The sequence below is a fragment of the Oryctolagus cuniculus genome, chromosome 1 (genome assembly GCF_051225735.1).
Source record: "Oryctolagus cuniculus isolate XC-2025 breed Fujian yellow rabbit chromosome 1, ASM5122573v1, whole genome shotgun sequence".
NCBI lineage: Eukaryota > Metazoa > Chordata > Mammalia > Lagomorpha > Leporidae > Oryctolagus > Oryctolagus cuniculus.
The window spans coordinates 234,133,905-234,152,980 of record NC_142867.1 but is presented as its reverse complement, the minus strand read 5'-3'; the positions used below and the strand labels follow the sequence as shown (position 1 = coordinate 234,152,980).

The window sequence follows — 19,076 nt, the reverse complement described above, 5'->3', positions numbered from 1 at the left end:
CCTGAATGCAGCAGAGTAATGAGACAAGTGGGCTTCCCAGGGCTGCATTCCCACAGGTCAAAGGCCACAGCTGCAAACGTTCTCCCAGCGCTGCAGGCGGCTGTGCCGGGAGCTCAGGCCTCCCCAGCCCTGAGAAGATGCTCCTGAGGTTGCTGTCCTTTGTCTTTGTCTTTGAGATTTTTTTTTTTTATTTGAAAGGCACAGAAAGAGAAAGAGATAGAAATCTTCCATCCACAGCTTCACTCCTGAAATGGCCACAAACGCTAGGGCTGGCCAGGCCTAGCCAGGAGCCAGGAGCTTCTTCTGGGTCTCCCACGCGGGTGCAGGGCCCAAGCACTTGGGCCGTCCTCTGCTGCTTTCCCGGGTGCATTAGCAGAGAGCTGGATTGGAAGTGGAGCAGCCGGGACATGACCCAGTGCCCATGTGGGATGCCGGCATTGCAGGTGGCGGCTTTACCTGCTACGCTACAACACCAGGGCCCGATCTCTCATTTTTCTTGGAGGAGGCACTAACCAGTGAAACACCAGCTGTCCGTCTTGCCGGGTCTTCACGACGCCTCAGGCAGATCTCCTCGGGATGCGATCTGGCCCCCACTTGCCTCTGCAGCCTCACCTCTCACCGCCTCCCTGTCCACACTCACAGCTTTCTCTCGCTTCCCAGACGTGGTACCTGCTGTTCCCTCTGCATGGAACAAACTCTTGCCATTCCCACACAGCCTCCTCTGCATGGGTGAGCCCTTCTCAACCCTCAGGACCTAGCTTGGATATCCTCTTTAGAGAGCCTGTCCTGGGATGCCCATTCCACCTTGCAGTTGGGCACCTGCATCGCAGATTGGAAGGGCTGAGTTTGCCTTCCTGCTCTGCTTCCGATTCCAGCTTCCTGAGAGGCAGCCGTGATGACTAAAGTAGCTGGGCCCCGTCACTCATGGGGGAACCATGAGCTGAGTTCCAGGCTTCCGGCTTTGGCCTGGTCCAGGCATAGGTCTTGAGAGCATTTGGAGAGTGAGCCAGCAGGGGGAAGACAGCTCTCTGACTTTTTTTAAAAAATATTTTATTTATTTATTTATTTGAGAGGTAGAGTTATAGACAGTGAGAAGGAGAGACAGAGAGAAAGGTCTTCCTTCCATTGGTTCACTCCCCAGATGGCCGCTACGGCCGGAGCTGCACCGATCCAAAGCCAGGAGCCAGGAACTTCTTCCAGGTCTCCCACCCAGGTGCAGGGGCCCAAGCACCTGGGCCATCCTCCACTGCTTTCCCGGGCCACAGCAGAGAGCTGGCCTGGAAGAGGGGTAACCAGGACAGAATCCGGCGCCCCGACCAGGACTAGAACCCGGTGTGCTGGCGCCGCTAAGCGGAGGATTAGCCTAGTGAGCCGCGGCGCCGGCCAACCCCACTAACTTTCAATAAACACATAACACAGCTTAAAAAAGTACAATTGTGGGGCCGGCGCCGCGGCTCACTAGGCTAATCCTCCGCCTAGCGGCGCCGGCACACCGGGTTCTAGTCCTGGTCGGGGCGCCGGATTCTGTCCCGGTTGCCCCTCTTCCAGGCCAGCTCTCTGCTGTGGCCAGGGAGTACAGTGGAGGATGGCCCAGGTGCTTGGGCCCTGCACCCCATGGGAGACCAGGAAAAGCACCTGGCTCCTGGCTCCTGCCATCGGATCAGCGCGGTGCGCCGGCCGCAGCGCGCCGGCCGCGGCGGCCATTGGAGGGTGAACCAACGGCAAAGGAAGACCTTTCTCTCTGTCTCTCTCTCTCACTGTCCACTCTGCCTGTCAAAAAAATAAAATTAAAAAAAAAAAAAAAAAGTACAATTGTGGAGGGATTAAAAAAAAACACAGTAATAACAGAAATGGGGGTGTATTAGTCAGGTTGGCTAATGGATGTGACAAACCACCTCAGCATTTCAGTGGTGACTCAATAAAAGTGAATTTTTCCCGTCTCTCCCACACAGCACTCCCAAGTGGGTTTTCCTGGTTGAGTTCCAAGTGGGGCTGCAGGGATTCTAGAACCTTCGTCTCCCGGTTCTCCTATCATGTGCAGCTGTGCAGTCGAGGAATCAGGGAGGGAGGCAGACAGGAGGTGTGCCGGTCACTTCCGCCCGTGTCCCGTGGCCGGAACCGCCTTGTGGCTCCAGCTCACAGCCTGGAGGCTTGGCATCGGGAAGAGAAGGGACCGCGGAGCCAGCGTCCGTCCCCGACACAGCTCTTGTTACTGAGAACCTGCCCTGTGTCGGTGCCACACCTGCTGTCATTTTGTCCTACACCAGCTCCCGTTTACAGGGCGGGAAGAAAGCTGAAGTCAACCGTATGAGGCGAGAGGACGCCCGGGAGCCATATCCTTCCTGCTTCAAAGTCTGGGGGCTCCCGCCTGCTCTGAGACCGTGGCTGCCCCCTCCCCCAGTGCACAAGTGCCCATTTGGGTTAGGCATTGATCTGAGAACCCTCGGACCAATTCATCCAGTACTCACAAAAGCCCAACGAGACAGCTGCTGTTAAACCCTTGACAATGAGTATCTTGGGACTGGCGTTGTGGCACAGTGGGTTAAGCTGTCACTCGCGGTGCCGGCATCCCATAACCCAGTGCCAATTTGAGTCCCTGCTGCTCTGCTTCCAATCCGGCCCTCTGCTCAGATGTCTGGGGAGGAAGGTGGCCCCTGCCTCTTACACGTGAGACCAGGGTGGAGCTCCTGGCTCCTGGCTCCTGGCCTACCCTGGCTGGTTTGGCCATTTGGGGAGTGAACCAGTGTTAGAACTCTCTCTCTCTTTCTCTCTCTCTCTCTCTCTCTCTCCCTTTCTCTGGGTCGTTTTGCCTTTCGAATAAATAAATAAATCTTAAAAAAATAAAGATGAGCGTTTTGTCCGTATTCTTAAGCAAAATCAGAGACGAAACTTTATTAATCCGTGTTGCAAAGTTTGGCCCTGGGACCCTTGCTTATCTGAGGTCACTCTAGTACACTGGTAAAATGAAATATTGCCTTTTTTTTAGAATACAAATATAAATGGAAGGTGTCACTTCCAGCGCTTGGATAGATCAGTGCAGAATGTTTAGGTTTTTGGTGTTTTTTTTTTTTTTTTTTTTTTTTTTTTTTTTTTTTTTTTTGACAGGCAGAGTGGACAGTGAGAGAGAGAGACAGAGAGAAAGGTCTTCCTTTGCCGTTGGTTCACCCTCCAATGGCCGCCGCGGCCGGCGCGCTGCGGCCAGCGCACCGCGCTGATCCGATGGCAGGAGCCAGGAGCCAGGTGCTTTTCCTGGTCTCCCATGGGGTGCAGGGCCCAGGCACCTGGGCCATCCTCCACTGCACTCCCTGGCCACAGCAGAGGGCTGGCCTGGAAGAGGGGCAACCGGGACAGAATCCGGCGCCCCAACCGGGACTAGAACCCGGTGTGCCGGCGCCGCAAGGTGGAGGATTAGCCTAGTGAGCCGCGGCGCCGGCCTGAATGTTTAGTTTTAATTCAACCAAATATCACAGCGTGGAAGAACCGTTTGCAACAATTCCTCCAATTAGACAAAACATAGATACCGCCTCTTTCACGCATGCCCAGAACCGCCACGACGAGGCGTGGAAGACAGGGCACGTGGCCACACCCCTTCTCTTTTCCCCGCCTTCCCTGATTCGTCCGCGGTTTGACGGTATCGCCTCGCGATTGGGCGAGGCGCGAGTAGTCGGCGGGACGCGATTGGGCAACGTCGTCGCCTCCCGCCCACGGCCAGCTCCGATTGGCCGAGGTGCTCAGAGGGTTCGAGCAGACGTTACGTCAGCGGGATGCGGCGGAGTCGCGGGGCCCTGGGCCTGGCCCCGGAGCCTGGGGTCCGGGTCCCAGGCCTCGCGGGGCGGGGCGCGCGGCGGTTGGGCAGGAACTAGGGCGGAGGAAGGGAACTTCAGCCGGACGCCCCCTTTGGATCCGGACCGGGCTGTCCGCGAGGTCCCTGAGGCGCAGGGGAGACCCGATTCACTCTCTGAGAGAACGTGGTTGGCAGGTGCACCTGCCGTCCTGAGGGAGCCCCCCGGGGACGCGCCCGAATGTCCGCAGTGGCCGTCCTGCTGGCGATGCTACGTGACGACCAAGCCCGCTGTGTCGCCTCGTGCGGAGCCTTGCCTTCAACGAGGGTGACGTCACCCCAGGGCCACGTCATAATGACCCCGGAAAATGAAGCCCCCGAGCCCCTCGCCCTCGTGATCGGGGCTCCGAGGGCCCACGCGGAGGGGCTCATGCATCCGGAGGGGCTCCCAGTGAGAGAGAAACGAGACCTCAACGCCGTGCTAGTGGGGGGCTGTCTTGAGAAGACCCCAGATGAGGCCATAGGGCCATTCCAGACCAGTTCCCTTATCCAAGGCGATCAAAACGGGTCGCTCGTCGGGCTACGACTACCCACGAATGACCCCGGGTTTGTTTCGCTTGTGTCAGGTAACCGGAGTGCACAGTGCCCCTCGGAACCAGCGAGAAGCATGCATGGGGACACGTGAATGATATTAAGGATTACCACGGGAACTGGCGCCCACGGCGGAGGTTAGCCGGCCGTGCCCCAGCGCCAGCCCCGCTACTGATGGGTACGGAACAGTACTCCAACGCACGGCTGCTGATCGAGTCAGGCAGTTACGTTTGCACCTCCTTATCTTTTCTTCGTGTTTGGAGCCCACCACGTCCTCTCTTCCGGTAATTTATGCAGAGTAATCAATGGTTGTGAACTATAATTCCTCCCCTCCCCCATGGAACACTAGAACTTACTCTGGCCAGCTGTGAAAGCAAACCCTTTGTGTTCTAAAGGTTTTGTCTAAAATAGCCATCTTAGTAAAATAAATAAAATCTTGGGGCCAGTGCTGTGGTTTAGCGGGTAAAGCTGCTGTCAGCATCTCATATGGACGCCGGTTCGAGTCCTAGCTGCTCCACTTCCGATCCCTCTCTCTGCTATTGTCTGGGAAAGCAGTGGAGGATGCCCAAGTCCTTGGGTCCCTGCACCCACGTGGGAGGCTGGGAAGAAGCTCCTGGCTCCTGGTTTCAGATAGGCCCAGCTCTGGCTGTTGGGAAGTGAACCAGTGGACAGAAGACCTCTCTGTCTCTCTGCCTCTGCTTCTCCTTCTCTCTCTGTGTAACTCTGACTTTCAAATAAATAAATTAAAAAATGAATTTCATAATTTACAGCAACATGGGTGAGACAGGGGATATTAAGCAGACTAAGCCAGGCACAGAGACCTACTGCATGTTCTCCCGTGTGAGGCCGTGTGTGAAGCGTGCATTTGGTGACACGTAAGTGCCCCACATGGAGTCCCAGCTCTGCCCCCGACCCGGCTTCCTGCTCATGCGCACCCCAGGGCAGCAGTGCTGGCTCAGAGCTGGCGTTCCTGCGCCCACACGGGGCCCCATGAGCTGTGGTCCCACAGCTGGCCCAGCTGGGAAGTCTCTCAGTGGATGCGAGATCGCCGTGTCTCTGCCTTTCAAATACATGAAAATAAACTTCAAAATATTTTTTAAAGTAGTCTCAAGGACGTGGAGAACAGGATAGAAGCTGTGGTTACCAAGCCTAGGAAGTGGGGGGTAGGGGTGGGGAGTGGGGAGAGGATGGTTAACGGTGCAGGGGTGCAGTCAGCAGGAATAATTTCCAGTGTTCTATAGCACAGTAGGTAACTGGTTGACAAAAACTATTTCAAAATAGGAGTAGGAAGGATTTTTTTTAAAGATCTGCTTTTTATTTGAAAGGTAGAGAGACAGAGAGAGAGGAGAGAGATCTTTCATCCCTGGTTCACTCCCCAGATGGCCACAACAGCTGCGGCTGTGTCAAGCTGAAGTCAGGCACCTGCACTATCTGGGCCTCCCACAGGGGCAGCAAGGGCCGGAGTACTTGGGCCATCTTCTGTCTCCCCAGGCACGTTAGCAGGGCGCTGGGTCCGAGGTGGGGCAGCCAGAGCTGGGACAGGCACTCCAGGATGGGATGCAGGCGTCGCCAGAGCCGGCTGAACCTGGTGCCCCACCCACCCCTAGAGAGGGCTTCGAATGTTCCCATCACAAAGAAGCGATAAAAGTCTGAGATGGCATGTGCCGATCACCCTGACCTGCTCACTACACATGGCACACGTGTGTGAAGATGTCACACTGCACTTCACAAATACGTATAATTAGTATGTGTCAATTAAAAAAATACATGTTAGACAATTGTGTCTTATTCTTTAGATTACTATCACCTTAATGGCATGCTGCCAGTGAGAAAGTCTTTTGCGGCCATGATGTACCTCTAACAAAATCTTTCTCAAATCTACTCTTCTCTGGCTCCCCACCACCACATGAGGGTGGTGTAGGTATTTGGGGAGTGAATCAGTGGTTACAAGATGTCTGTCTCAGCCTTTCAAATAAAATGAAAAATAGAAATTTAAAAAAGAAAGTTTCAAATAACAAAACAGAGGTTGGCTCTGTGGCATAACGGGGTTAAAGCCCCAGCCTGAAGAGCCGGCATCCCATATGGGCGCCAGTTTGAGTCCTGGCTCTTCCACTTCCCTTCCAGCTCTCTGCTGTGGCCTGGGAAAGCAGTGGAGGATGGCACAAGTGATTGGGCCGCTGCACCCACGTGGGAGACCTAGAAGAAGCTCCTGGCTCCTGGCTCCTGGCTCCAGGCTTCGGATCAGCTCAGCACTGGCCGCTGTGGTCATCTGGGGAGAGAACCCAGATGGAAGACCTCTCACTCTCCCTCTGGCTCTACCTCTCTCTGTAACTCTGTCTTTCAAATAAATAAAATAAATCTTTAAAAAAAAAAAAAAACAAATAACAAAACACTCAGAGTGAGTTTATGCCTCACACCACCAAACTTAAACCCTGACTGCTGCGCCCAGAACTCACATACGGTGCTGGCGGCCAGGAGCGCAGCCGCTCTGCACATCCGTCTGGCAGTTTCTTAAAATGCTAAACGCACACTCCCCATAGTGGAGCAGCCATCCCACTCCGGAGAAACGGAAGCTCACGTCCACGCTCAGCTTGTGCACAGATAATTACTGCAGCCGTGACCGTGTTACTGGAGAAATCGCAGGGTCCTTGTCTTCGCGCAAGAAAGAATTCAGGCGTGAGACAGAGAGTAGTGGGAGGCAAAATAGCAAGGTTTATTAGGGCAGGGACATCCGTAAGGATGGATGGGCACTTCTCCAGACGGATCCTGAGAGACTAGGTGGGGGGGGTGGGGTGGAGGTGACATGGTTGAGTGGAGAGATGACACCTGGCCAGACCAGGTGGGCGGCTCAGCAGAGAGGCAGAGGGCTGATCGTGCAGTCCGGTTGAGGCCGGGGGTTTTAAGGAGATGGGTCTCTGTGTTCACTCATCTCCTCCCGAAACAAAGGACTTTATGGCTGTAAATATTAAGAAGCTCCTGTCGCTCCCCCTCTTCGTGGAGGAACGACACTAAACCCTGCCTAGGCTTCATATCCGAGTCACGGCACCATTATGTCGCTCCCCGTCTTCGTGGAGGAACGACACAGGACCCTGCGCTGTTCTTTTGTCTGCTCGGCCCTCCCCGGGTTTGCTGCTGGTTCTTCCCGGGTTGGCTACCGACCCTTCCACCTCCGTGGAGGGGCGGTTCCCCCTGCCACTTTTCCCCACTTCCGTGGGGGAGCGGCACACCGCCGACTGGCTCTCTCGGGGGCTGCACAGGTGTTCCTCTTAGATGTTCCCCTTAGATGTTCCTGGTGCATGTTGTCTCTCTCCTCCTTTATAGTCCTCTTCCACCAATCCCAACTCTGCTACCCACACGCCGAGTATGCTGCTCTCCTCCAATCAGGAGCAGGTCCTGCTGTTGGTTGTACTGGAGGCAGCTGTGTAGAAGCTGTTTCCTCCTCTCCCAGCGCCATATTGTGGGAGAGCAGATGCATAGAATAAGTCTTAATTCCAGTAACTTAGTCTAGTCCGAGTTGCTCCCAGTTGCTCCCCACAGCTCCTATCTGAGTTTTCCCTTGAAGGTATCAGACAGGAGGAAGCCTAGCTGGGCCATCCTGGGTTCAGAGGAAGGGTGAGCAGGACCCCCTAGAGAATGGGGATCCGGAGCAGGGTGTTTGACATGCAGATACTGGGCTGCATCTGGGAGATTGTGGGAGACTGTCAGGCAGAAGGGGCGGGGACCCCACCTGGCAGGTTATCGGGTAGGAGGGGGCAGGGCAGGATGTGAACACTGGGCTGTCCCTGAAACATTATCAGGATGACTTTGAGATGCAGATGCATATGCTGGACATAGACGTCTTCTCTTTAGGCCTTTATGTCACACACACATAAGCTCATATCTGACTTCCTACCTAACAAGGTGACCCCAGGTCGCCTGATGGAGTCACTGGGCCCGTGTTGGAGGGAGGCAGGGGCCAGCCAGTGCTACTCTGAGGACAGAGGAGGGGCTGGGCTGAGGAGCCCTTGATGCACGCCACAGCACGTCTGCATCTCAGATAAGTGGGCTGCAGAGCAGAAGCCAGACCAAGAGTCCCCACTGCATAATTCAATTTGTGGAAAATTCTAGAAAGTGGAAACTAGACTCTCGCAACAGAAAAGTGGTTGCCTGCCGTGGGGAGTGAGAGGTGGGAAAGACGGACTGGGAGGGGGCACCAGGAAACCTGTGAGGCTGAGGGAGATGTGTTGTCTATGGCGATGGCTCCAGGTTGTACGTGTCAAATCTGTGTAGTTTGTTGGACGTCAGTTGTTGAGATGTGGATTTGTGCCTACACATTTCAAATGAAGAGCCTGGCCTTGAGCTAGACTGGCCTTGAGCTATTAGCTTACATAATACAAAGCCATCCCAAGTAGCACAACACATAAACAACAAATGTCCACACAGACCGCTGCGGTTTTTCCAACGCTGTTGAATTTAAAGTTGTATCATGCTCAAACCAGTATTTTTCAAAATTTCTTGAAACTTGAAGATAAATGTTTTGAAGCTGTTTTTTTTTTTTTTTCTTAATAGCAAAGGAGAAACAGTACCACTGAGAACCATTTGTTCTTGTGTGTGTGTGTGTTTTAAAGAGGCTAGGTAAAAACTGTAATAAGTAAAAACCAAACTGATCGGGAACTAACATGCATTTCTTCAACAGCAAATATTGGAAGGTCAGGAGGAGGCGGGGCTGAAGGAACAGGTGTTTGGACGAAGTGCACAGTCACATGGATGACACAAGGTATTTTTAGCAGGTCTCCGCTTACAGCAGAAAGAGCAAAGCACTATTTATTTGAGAGGCAGAGAGAGAGAGAGAGAGAGAGAGAGAGAGAGAGAGAGAGAGATTCCTACCCACTGGTTCGCTTCCCAAGTTTCTGCAACAGCCAGGGCTGAGCCTGGCAGAGCCAGGAGCTGGGCACTCCATCCACGTGAGCTGGGCACTCCATCCGTGTTTCCGCATGGGTGGCGGGCACTGACCCGCTGAGCCATCGTCGCGCCTCCCGAGGTCTGCATTAGCAGGAAGGTGGAGTTAGGCGCTGGAGCCTGAGTTCGAATCCAGGCACCGTGACACGGGACACGGGCATCTGGGCTGGCGTCTTAACTGCTAGGCTGGACTCGCGCCCCTTTGATATTTTGACTTTCCTGTTTGTTTACTGGGTATGACTGTCACAACTTTGTGTCAGCAGGAACAGTGGAGGGAGAGACCTGAGCCTTCTCCGAGCTGTGCAGCGAGAATCGCCGATCCATCCGCTTCAGCACACCGGAGCTCGCCACCCTCAGAGCAGGGCTCTTGCAGCTGGCAGCCCACGCGTTTCCTTGTGCCGGTGGACTGGTTTGGTGATTCCCGGGATGTGAGGCTTTCTCTGGTAGCCTGATGGGAGGGTCGGTGAGAATAACCTCTAAGAGTCTGTCCGTGGGAGAGACTGGTGCTGTGGCAGAGCAGGCTAAGCCACCACTTGTGGCACCGGCACCCCATATCGGAACGCTGGTCTGAGTCCCAGCTGCTCCGCTTCTGATCCAGCTCCCCGCTAATGTGCCGGGGGAGGCAGGGAAAGGTGGCCCGAGTACTTGGGTCCCTGCCACCCTCGTGGGAGACCTGCAGGAGCTCCTGGCTCCTGGCTTCGGCCTGGACCAGCCCTGGCTGTTTCAGCCATCTGGGAGTAAACAAGCAGATAGAGGATCTCTCTCTCTCTCTCTCTCTCTCTCTCTCTCTCTCTGCCTGTCAAGTAAATAAGCAAATAAATAAATCTCTTTTTTAAAGGAACAAAGGATTGTATCCGCAAACTTCAATAACTTGTCTACCCTGTTTAAGAATATTCCAAAGAATTTAAGTAGATTTTTGAAGCATTTGTTAATAACATAACACTTTGACGCCTTTTTAGTAAGAACTGTTAGTTGACGGCATGGAAGATAAAACCATTGTTCATTAAAATGAGGCACAAAATATCAATATCTGCTAACCCTACAGAGAGAAAGAGAGAGAGAGAGAGAGAGAGCACGCTGGATGTCATAGACTGAAGGATGGATCAACACGACACGTCCTAACAAATAGCCTGACATCACACACACACACAGCGGGTCCTAACAAACAACCTGACATCACACACACACAGCGGGTCCTGAGGAACAGCCTGACATCACACACAGCCGGGTCCGATCCCTCCAAGGCAGCAAGGTGCAACTCCCAGTGGCTATGAAGACTGAGGACAAGGACACACGTTCAGTCACGTCAGCCCAGGCTAGCACCCGGGCTCCACTGCACACTCGATGTAGCGCTCCAGGCCTCAGTGCGTACTAGGTACAGTGATAATCCAGCCGGGGAGTCGTCCTGGGACGCACAGCCATTCTCCCTGACCAGTTCAAAGGGGGAGAAGGAGAGAGACAGACATACAGAGGGGGAGCCTACAGGTTAAGACACCAGCAACCGCAGCAGTCCTTGTCCAGTGGTTTCCCACAGTCGAAACAGTAAACCCCGAACCCGACCTGCGGGCTCCCAAGGCACCACGCTGCTCAGAGGGCTGCCGCACTCAGTCTCACCTGCCTCCTCGGGGAGCCGAGCTCGGGGCCCTGACTCGTCGCCAAGCCCCTGGCCCCCAGGCTGTCTCTAAGCAGCGGACTGCTGCTCCTAGATCTGGAACCCTGGCCAGCTCCCACTACTGTGTCCAAACACAGACGCAGCTCCTACTGGTTTACCAGGTGCAAATCCAATAGGCCCCAAGAGCCCTCGGGCGTGCCCAAGCCCCGCTGGCCTCATCCTAGGAAGGACCCCCAGGTACCAGGAGGGTGGGTGTCTCCTGGACGTCCTTTCTTTGCCTTCTCTCTGCCCGCTGCTAAGCTCTGCCATGCCTGGGCTTTGCACCTAACGCCAGGACCTGGACTGGTGTGTAGGTTGGCGCTGGTGGCTGGGAGAGGTGGACGCATGCACAGAGGCCCCTCTTCTCCAAAATACAAGACTGGTTTCTCCCGTCCTGCGAACGCCAGCCATGACATGCTGGTGTTTGTAACTTTTCCCTTCCCCTGTCTCCCCTTAAAACAGCTTAAAGGGAACTCAGGGGAGACCAGAGGGGCAGGTGCCCAGGAGCGGGGAGAGCCTGGGCTGGGGAGGAAGGACATGGGAGGGAAGGGGGGGCCTCCCGCCACCTTCAGTAAGCCCCAGCAAGCAGCTGTGGGATGCTACACCTAGGCTGGTCAGAGGGGAGGCCCCAGGCTCTGGAGCCAGTCACGCACACCACCAGAGTGGCTGTCCCAGGGAAGGGACGTCCCCACTGGGGCCTGGAGGGGCATTGGGCCAGCCGGGCTTCAGGGAGCCTCATCTTGAAGCCAGGGCACTGCTAGGAGCCTCAGGTTTCCTGGAAAGCCAGAGGCAAGCACTAGCTTTGGCTCCCCACACCGGCATCGGCGCACCAAATCGGCCTGCGTATCTCGAAGGGAGGGCATCATGTCTAAGGGGACACAGTGGCCAGGGGACCTGCAGGTTGTGGTCTCAGTGTGCTGTAGGGGTAGTCGTCCATGTCTGTTTCTGTCTGTAGCACATGTCCTGTAGCATGTGAGGTGGCACAGAAATAAGGCTGCCACACGTGTGAGCTCAGCCCACTGGAGACAACTAGCAAAACACTGCATGCATCCACTATGCATGGGTCCACCTCCCTCCCTCCCATCCACCCACCCACCCACCCACCCATCCACCCACCCACTCACACACCCATCCATCCACCCACCCACCCACTCACACACCCATCCACCCACCCACCCACTCACACACCCATCCATCCACCCACCCACTCACACACCCATCCATCCACCCACCCACCCACTCACACACCCATCCATCCACCCACCCACTCACACACCCACCCACCCACCCACCCATCCACCCACTCACACACCCATCCATCCACCCACCCTCCCATCATCCACACACACACACACCCTCCCATCATCCATCCATCCATCCATCCATCCATCCACCTACCCTTCCTTCCACCATCTATTCTATAAATATTTACTGAACGCCAGCTATGTTCCAGGCACGGGGGCTCCAGCAGAGAACAAAACAGACAGAAATCCTCGTCCACACAGTTCTGACTCCCAGAAGGAGAGACTGGCAGGGAACAAAGGACAACTCAGTGCCCAGTGCTGGGCACGGTGGTGGAGGGGGGGTCAGGGACAGTGACCGGTGCTCAGGCCTCCCTCAGGCCTCTTGGAGTGACCCACATTTGAGCTGAGGCCTGCGGGAGGCCTGGGCTCAAACATGAAACACTGCGGGAGGAACAAGTAGAAAAGCTGCTAGGTTGGGGTTTTGAATTTTCAAAATTGAAGCTATTTTTTAATATATGGCAGAGGAAAGGAAATAAATATGTAAGAGAAAAAGGATATAAATAGAAAAGACAAAACTCTGCAGCATTTAAAAAATTTATTTATTTATTTGAAATGCAGAGTTATAGAGCGGCAGAGGGAGGGAGAGAGAGAAGGGGAGAGAGAGAGAGAGAGAGAGAGAGGTCTTTCATCCACTGGTTCTCTCCTTAAATGGCTGCAACAGCCAGTGCTGGGCTGATCTGAATCCAGGAGCCAGGAACAGGTGCAGGGGCCAAAGCACTTGGGCCATCTTCTACTGCCTTCCCAGGCCACAGCAGAGAGCTGGATCAGATGTGAAGGAGCCGGGACTTGAATTGGTGCCCATGTGGGATGCCGGTGGCTTTACCTGCTACATCACAGTGTTGGCCCCGGCTCTGCAGCTTTGAACTTGGGTGATACGCCTCGGTACTGACTCCTGATTTGGGGTGCACTTCCTGGCTTCAGTGCACTGGCAGGGCCCTGCACTGGGATTTGTATTGTACATGGCAGCCAGGGCTGCTGGGACAAATACGACAAGCGGGGTGCCTTAGGGCCACAGGGACATCTGAAGCTCCAAGGTCCAGAGTCAAGGCCGTGCGCCTCCACCCCCTGTGTCTGAGAGGCACTGCGGATGGCTCGTTCCGGACAGTCCTCCTGCTCCCGGCAGCTTCTGGATACTCGCGGATGCACCCCAGCCCCCTCCCCAACCTCTGCCTTTCACAGCCGTCTCTCCCTGTGTGCATCCCACCCCCTGCCCTCTGCACACATCTGTGTCTCCCCTCTTTATAAGAGCACCAGTCCTGCTGGATTAGGGCCCACTACGATGACCTCATTTCATTTCTTTATTTACACTTGTTGGTTTGAAAGGCAGAGAGTCACACGCACACAGACATAGACATATCCCATCCACTGGCTCACTCCCCCAAAGACCCGTAACAACCGGGGCTGAGCCAGGCTGAAGCCAGGAGCCTGGAACTCCATCCAGGTCTCCCGTGTGGGTCCTTGAGCCATCGCCTGCCGTCTGCCAGGGTGCACAGTAATGTACACTGGAATCACAAGTGGAACTGGGACTCCCGAGCCGTAGCTTCATCGCCCCCCCCCGTCTCCCCATCTCATTTCAACTCAGTTACCCCAGTAAAGCCCAAATGAGGCAGCTTTGTGAAGTCCTGGGGGCTAGGACCCCAGTGTGTCTCTTTGGGAGCCAGGGTTCAGCTCAGGAGAGAAGACAGGGGCGATGACCACACCAAACACCCAGGTCCTGGCTCTGCTCAGAGCTGCCACCCCCACCCACACAGATACCACGCGGAGGCTGAGGTGGGTGCCGGGGGCCAGGCTGGAGGCGGGGAGGGGGGCGGCGTCCCTGCACCTCACCCAACCCTGGGTGTCAGCTAGGCCACCTTCACAGGCAGCAGGTGGGGAAACCGAGGCCCAGGGGACGTGGCTGGCCTCGGACCGCAGAGGACACGAGGCTCAGGGCTGGTCCAGGATCAGGCTTCCTGACATCCGAGCCTCAACTCGGATGCCCCTTGCCCAGAGGCCTCCCTGACCCCTCAGCTCCCTGCTGCACACAGCAAGCTGCCTGCCCCTCCCCAAGTCCCCTGATGCCCGCCTCTCTTCATGCCGGGGCCTCTGCCTTCTTGCTCTCCCTGGAAGCATACAGGCCTTTGCTTGCCTCCTGCAGGACTTGGTCAACTCAGGCCTCCCTGGCCACTGAATCTGAAAGCATAAACTGGGGCCAGCGCCTGTGGTGCCAGCATCCCATAAGGGTGCTGGTTCGAGTCCTGGCTGCTCCACTTCCCATCCAGGTCTCTGCTATGGTCTGGGAAGGCAGTAGAAGATGGCCCAAGTCCTTGGGCCCCTGCACCCACGTGGGAGACGCAGAAGAAGCTCCTGGCTTCGGATTGGCGCAGCTCCAGCCATTGTGGCCATTTGGGAGTGACCCAGCGGATGGAAGACCTCTCTTTCTCTCGGCTTCTGCCTCTCTATAAATCCGCCTTTCAAATAAATAAATACATATTTAAAAAATAAAAATAAAAGCATAAACCCTCTCCTCTGCACAGCCCGTGCCCCCGGGAGCCGTTAAGGTCCCGCTTACAGACAAGTGCAGGTGGTTGAGGCTTGTCCAGGCGGGAGGGGGCAGGACTCAGGGCTGGGACGTGACGTGTGTCATTGGCACCAAAGGGAAGGAAGTGGCTCTTTCTCCTCGGTCCTACCAGGCTGCCAGGGCCGTGGAGCGCCTGCAATGACTACCTATGACCACCAGAGAGCGCTCTGGGACAGAACCGCAGGCGAGCAAGGACCAGGTCACCGGGTGAGACAGGCCCTGTCCTGTGACAGCCGCCTCACTGGGTCCTCACAGCAACACAAGGGGGCAGAGACTTCTAGGACCCCACCCCCGGCCACTTCACAGATCAAGAAACTAGGACTGCCTTGGGGAGCGATCTTCAGAGTGACCAAGTCAGAAAGCGGAGCCCGAGCTGTGGCCACCTGAGCGCCCCTCCCCTGCTTCGGGCCGGGCCCTTCCTCCTGGGTCCCTTGCAGCTCAGTGAGGCTTGCCCGGGCCTGTGCAGCGGTGGGGAGGGCTCGCCCCCGCGGGAATTGTCTGTGCTGGGGGCCGGGGCGGGGGGAGGAAGGCCCCAGGACCTGGCAGAGCCGGCTCTGGGCGCCGCCAGCGTTATTAATACCACGCTTGCATCACAAGACCTGCAGGCTGTGGGCAGATCCTGGCTCCCCGTGGCCCTGCTTCTGTCGGGCGCCCGGGGTCTGCTTGCCGTGTGGCTGCAGCAGACGGAAGAGGGGGTCCAGCACCCCATTCCAGGCTGCACGGACCCCCTGCGCCTACCTGTTCTGATGCGTGGGAGGGGCTGAGGAGCAAGGGCTGTTTTTCCGGAAGATGCTTTATCACGGCGCCTGCTCCGGGCCCTGGCTGCAGCCGCCACTGAGTGGGCTCCCCTGGGGGCAGGGCCTCTGGTCCCTGGCTGATGGGAAGGGTCCCTGGCGGGGGGCTGAGGGGTCTGAGTGAGGTGCCCAAGACAGTGGGGGAGTCCATAAGGAAGGAATTCAGGGGGACTCCTCAAAGGACCAGGCTCCCCAGCCCCCGGGCCTTTGCACGCCCTCCCCGCCCGGCTGCCCCGTGTGCTCCTTCAACAGCGGCAAGACCACCCCTCGACCGCTGACCCTCGGTGCCCGGGGGTGGGTGTCCGGTGTCCCCATTTCACAGAGGAGGACACTGAGGCCCACCAGGGAAAGGCCCCCACCGCTAACGGATAGAACCAGGCCTTGAACCCAGGACTGTCTGGTGCCTGAGACCTTCCTGAATTCAGGGTGTGCGGAAGGAGCTGGAGCGCCCCGGGAGCCCCTGGGGGTGTGGCTGCATCTCCCTCCCTCCTCCCCACGCCCTCAGCCACAGGCCCTGCCTGAGCCCTGATGGGTGCTGGCGGCCCTTTCCCGGTCAGTCCTGCCCTCCCAGTGTCCTTATCAGCCGGTCACAGGTGTCCCTGAGGCCTGTGACAGGCGCCTGCCCTGTCCCCAGCCCCCTTATCAGGGGACACATTCCAGCCGGCCTCCTCACCAGGAAGGGGATAAAGCCACTTCCCGCCCAGTGGGGGGTGGGGGCGGCAGGGGCTGGCCTCAGCAGCAGGCGTGGGGCTGGCTGGCTGCACTGGGTGGGGGTAGGGCTGACTCTCTGCTATGGGTCGAGGGAGAGACACATCTGCTTCTTTGGAATCCAACGTTTGTCCCCAGGAGCCAGGCAGTAGCCAGAGGCTGTGGGAGTCCCCCCCAGGATGGTCTCAGAGCGCCCTCCGGGCCCCGCCCGGGGTGCCTTGTGGCACATGTGTGTCCACGGCCGGCCCAGGCCCAGCCAGCACCTGGCACGTGGGACGGCTGGTGAGGGAGAGAATGACCCGAAACGCTCCAGGGGACGCCGAGTGCTTAGATTTTCTGATTCCATAGAAATCCCGTGGCTCCCATGTGTTTGGGCGGGGACCTGAGGGGCTGGGACCAGACTGACGGAGCTCAGGGCAGCCAGTCAGCCTGGCTAAGCCTCAGTGACATTGTCCTTGATGTACAGACACGGTCCACCCGTCAGCTCCCGAGGAGCGGGTGCCCTTGTTGACCCATTGTGGAGATAGACAAACTGAGGCTTAGTGGGGTGAGAGTCCCTCAGGGAAGAGCCCGTGACCCCAGGACGTGAGCTCCTTTGAAGGGGTTCAAACACTTCACCCCATTCATGAACAAGGAAGAACACCCCCAAAGGGGCGGGCACGTGCTGCCAGCATCCCGTATCGGCGCACCTGGGATTGGGTCCTGGCTGCTCCACTTCCGAAACAGCTCGCTGCTAGTGCGCCTGGGAAGGCAGCAGTGGCTGGCGCAAGTACCTGGGCCCCTGCACCTGCGTGGGAGACCCGGATGGAGTCCCTAGCTCCTGGTTTCAGGACCTTGGCTGTTGTAGGCATTCAGGGAGTAAACCAAGGAGTGGAAGATTCTCTCTCTCTCTCTCTCTCTCTCTCTCTCTCTCTCTCTCTCCTTTGCCTTTCGAATAAATCTTTTACAAAGAGGAAACACTTGTGCCGAAGGGGGCCTCCTGCTGATCGAGACCAAGCCGTGACCTTGCGGACAAAGATTAGCTCTCATGCATCATCGCGTCATCGAAGGCAAGTGGCTGCAGACAAGAACACCCACGGCCCGCAGATGCCGGGAGGTCTGATCCGCGTCCAGAGGTCAAGGTGGGACAGAACCGAGTGGACAGAAAGGGGAACGTGCAGAACTGGGCTTCTCCAGGGCAGACGCGTCCAGAAGCGACTGTCGGCTGGTCAGCAAGGCTGGCCCCGCGCAGCGGAAGAGGTGTCCGCAGTTTCTCTGAGAAGCATCAGAGACAGAGCCGCAGCGGCTGTGGCGGCCAGCGGGTCACTGTCCCTGGGACGTGGCCACCAGAGCTCACGGCCGATCGCGTGGAAGATGCGAAAGGACCCCGGGCCGGCCGGTGGCTGACGAGTAAGGACGAGTGACCGGGCTAAGCTGGTTCACAACCAGAAACAAGCAGTAGGAGCCCACCGTGGGCTTCCTCTGGGGGTCCAACAGGGCAGGGGGCCCGAGACACTGGACAGCTTACGCAGATCAGAGGGCGGAGGCAGATCAGAGGGCAGAAGCTGAAGTCCTGGCGTTGTTCGGGAGGGGCTGTGACTGTTCTACAGTGACAAGGAAGGGAACAGGGTGCATTCCAAGTCTCCAGAGACAGAAAAGGGACAAGGAAGAACGAGAGCAAGAAAGGAGAAAAAAGACACCAGAAAGGTAGAACAGTCAGAAAACCAGAACACAGGGGCCGGCGCCGGGGCGCAGCGGGTAAAGCCATCGCCTGCAGTGCCAGCATCCCATAGGGGCGCAGGTTCAAGTCCCGGCTGCTCCTCTTCCCATCCAGCTCTCTGCTGTGGCCTGGGAAAGCAGTAGAAGATGGCCCAGGTCCTTGGGCCCCTGCACCCATGTGGGAGACCCAGAGGAAGCTCCTGGCTCCTGGCTTTGGATTGGCACAGCTCTAGCCATTGTGGCCATCTGGGGAGTGAACCAGTGGATGGAAGACCTCTCTCCCTGTCTCTCTCTCTCTCTCTGTCTCTGCCTATCTGTAACTCTGCCTTTCAAATAAATAAATAAATCTTTTAAAAAATTTTTAAAGTTCAGGGAGAATGCTTATTATGAAAAAAAACTGCATGGATTTCAAAATTTTTTTGTATGCCCAAATAAACTTGTCTTTTCATTCCACTTTTCCAATAACTTGCTGAAGCACCTTTGTATGGGGAAGAATTTTTTTTAAGATTTATTTATTTGAAAGTCAGTTACAGCCGGCGCCATGGCTCAACAGGCTAATCCTCCGCCTAGCGGCGCCGGCACACCAGGTTCTAGTCTCAGTCGGGGTGCCGGATTCTGTCCCGGTTGCCCCTCTTCCAGGCCAGCTCTCTGCTGTGGCCAGGGAGTGCAGTGGAGGATGGCCCAGGTGCTTGGGCCCTGCACTCCATGGGAGACCAGGAGAAGCACCTGGCTCCTGGCTCCTGCCATTGGATCAGCGCGGTGCACCGGCCGCAGCGGCCATTAGAGGGTGAACCAACGGCAAAGGAAGACCTTTCTCTCTGTCTCTCTCTCTCACTGTCCACTCTGCCTGTCAAAAAAAAAAAAAAAAAAAAAAGAAAGAAAGAAAGAAAGAAAGTCAGTTACAGAGAGAGAGAGAGAGAGAGAGAGAGGTCTTCCATCTGCTGGTTCACTCCCCAATTGGCCACAGCAACCAGAGCTGCGCCGATCCGAAGCCAGGAGCCAGGAGCTTCCTCCGGGTCTCCCACGAGGGTGCAGGGGCCCAAGGACTTGG

The 19,076-nt window shown here is 56.5% G+C and overlaps 1 protein-coding gene and 2 long non-coding RNA genes across 4 annotated transcripts in view; 1 reads left to right on the top strand and 2 right to left on the bottom strand.

Moving 5' to 3' along the window:
• The first annotated feature begins 3,736 nt into the window (after positions 1-3,736).
• Positions 3,737-6,762, top strand: LOC138845430 (uncharacterized). 2 transcript variants are annotated; one of them, XR_011382664.2, is made up of 3 exons: positions 3,737-3,979; positions 4,408-4,656; positions 6,497-6,762. It is a non-coding gene; the product is annotated as an uncharacterized LOC138845430 (long non-coding RNA). The 2 variants fall into 2 exon arrangements; XR_016226165.1 differs by having other exon boundaries at positions 3,754-4,109.
• Positions 6,763-7,061: 299 nt separating this feature from the next.
• Positions 7,062-10,587, bottom strand: LOC149128912 (uncharacterized). The gene is made up of 2 exons (XR_016226163.1): positions 10,481-10,587; positions 7,062-7,328 (listed from the first exon to the last, which is right to left on the bottom strand). It is a non-coding gene; the product is annotated as an uncharacterized LOC149128912 (long non-coding RNA).
• A 2,199-nt stretch (positions 10,588-12,786) lies between these two features.
• Positions 12,787-19,076, bottom strand: part of PLPP7 (phospholipid phosphatase 7 (inactive)) — a 32,928-nt gene continuing 26,638 nt past the window's right edge. Inside the window, exon 2 of the mRNA XM_051835355.3 lies at positions 12,787-13,024. Coding sequence (XP_051691315.1) covers positions 12,996-13,024 — 29 coding nt within the window. The 3' untranslated portion in view covers positions 12,787-12,995. The remainder of the gene's footprint in view (positions 13,025-19,076) is intronic.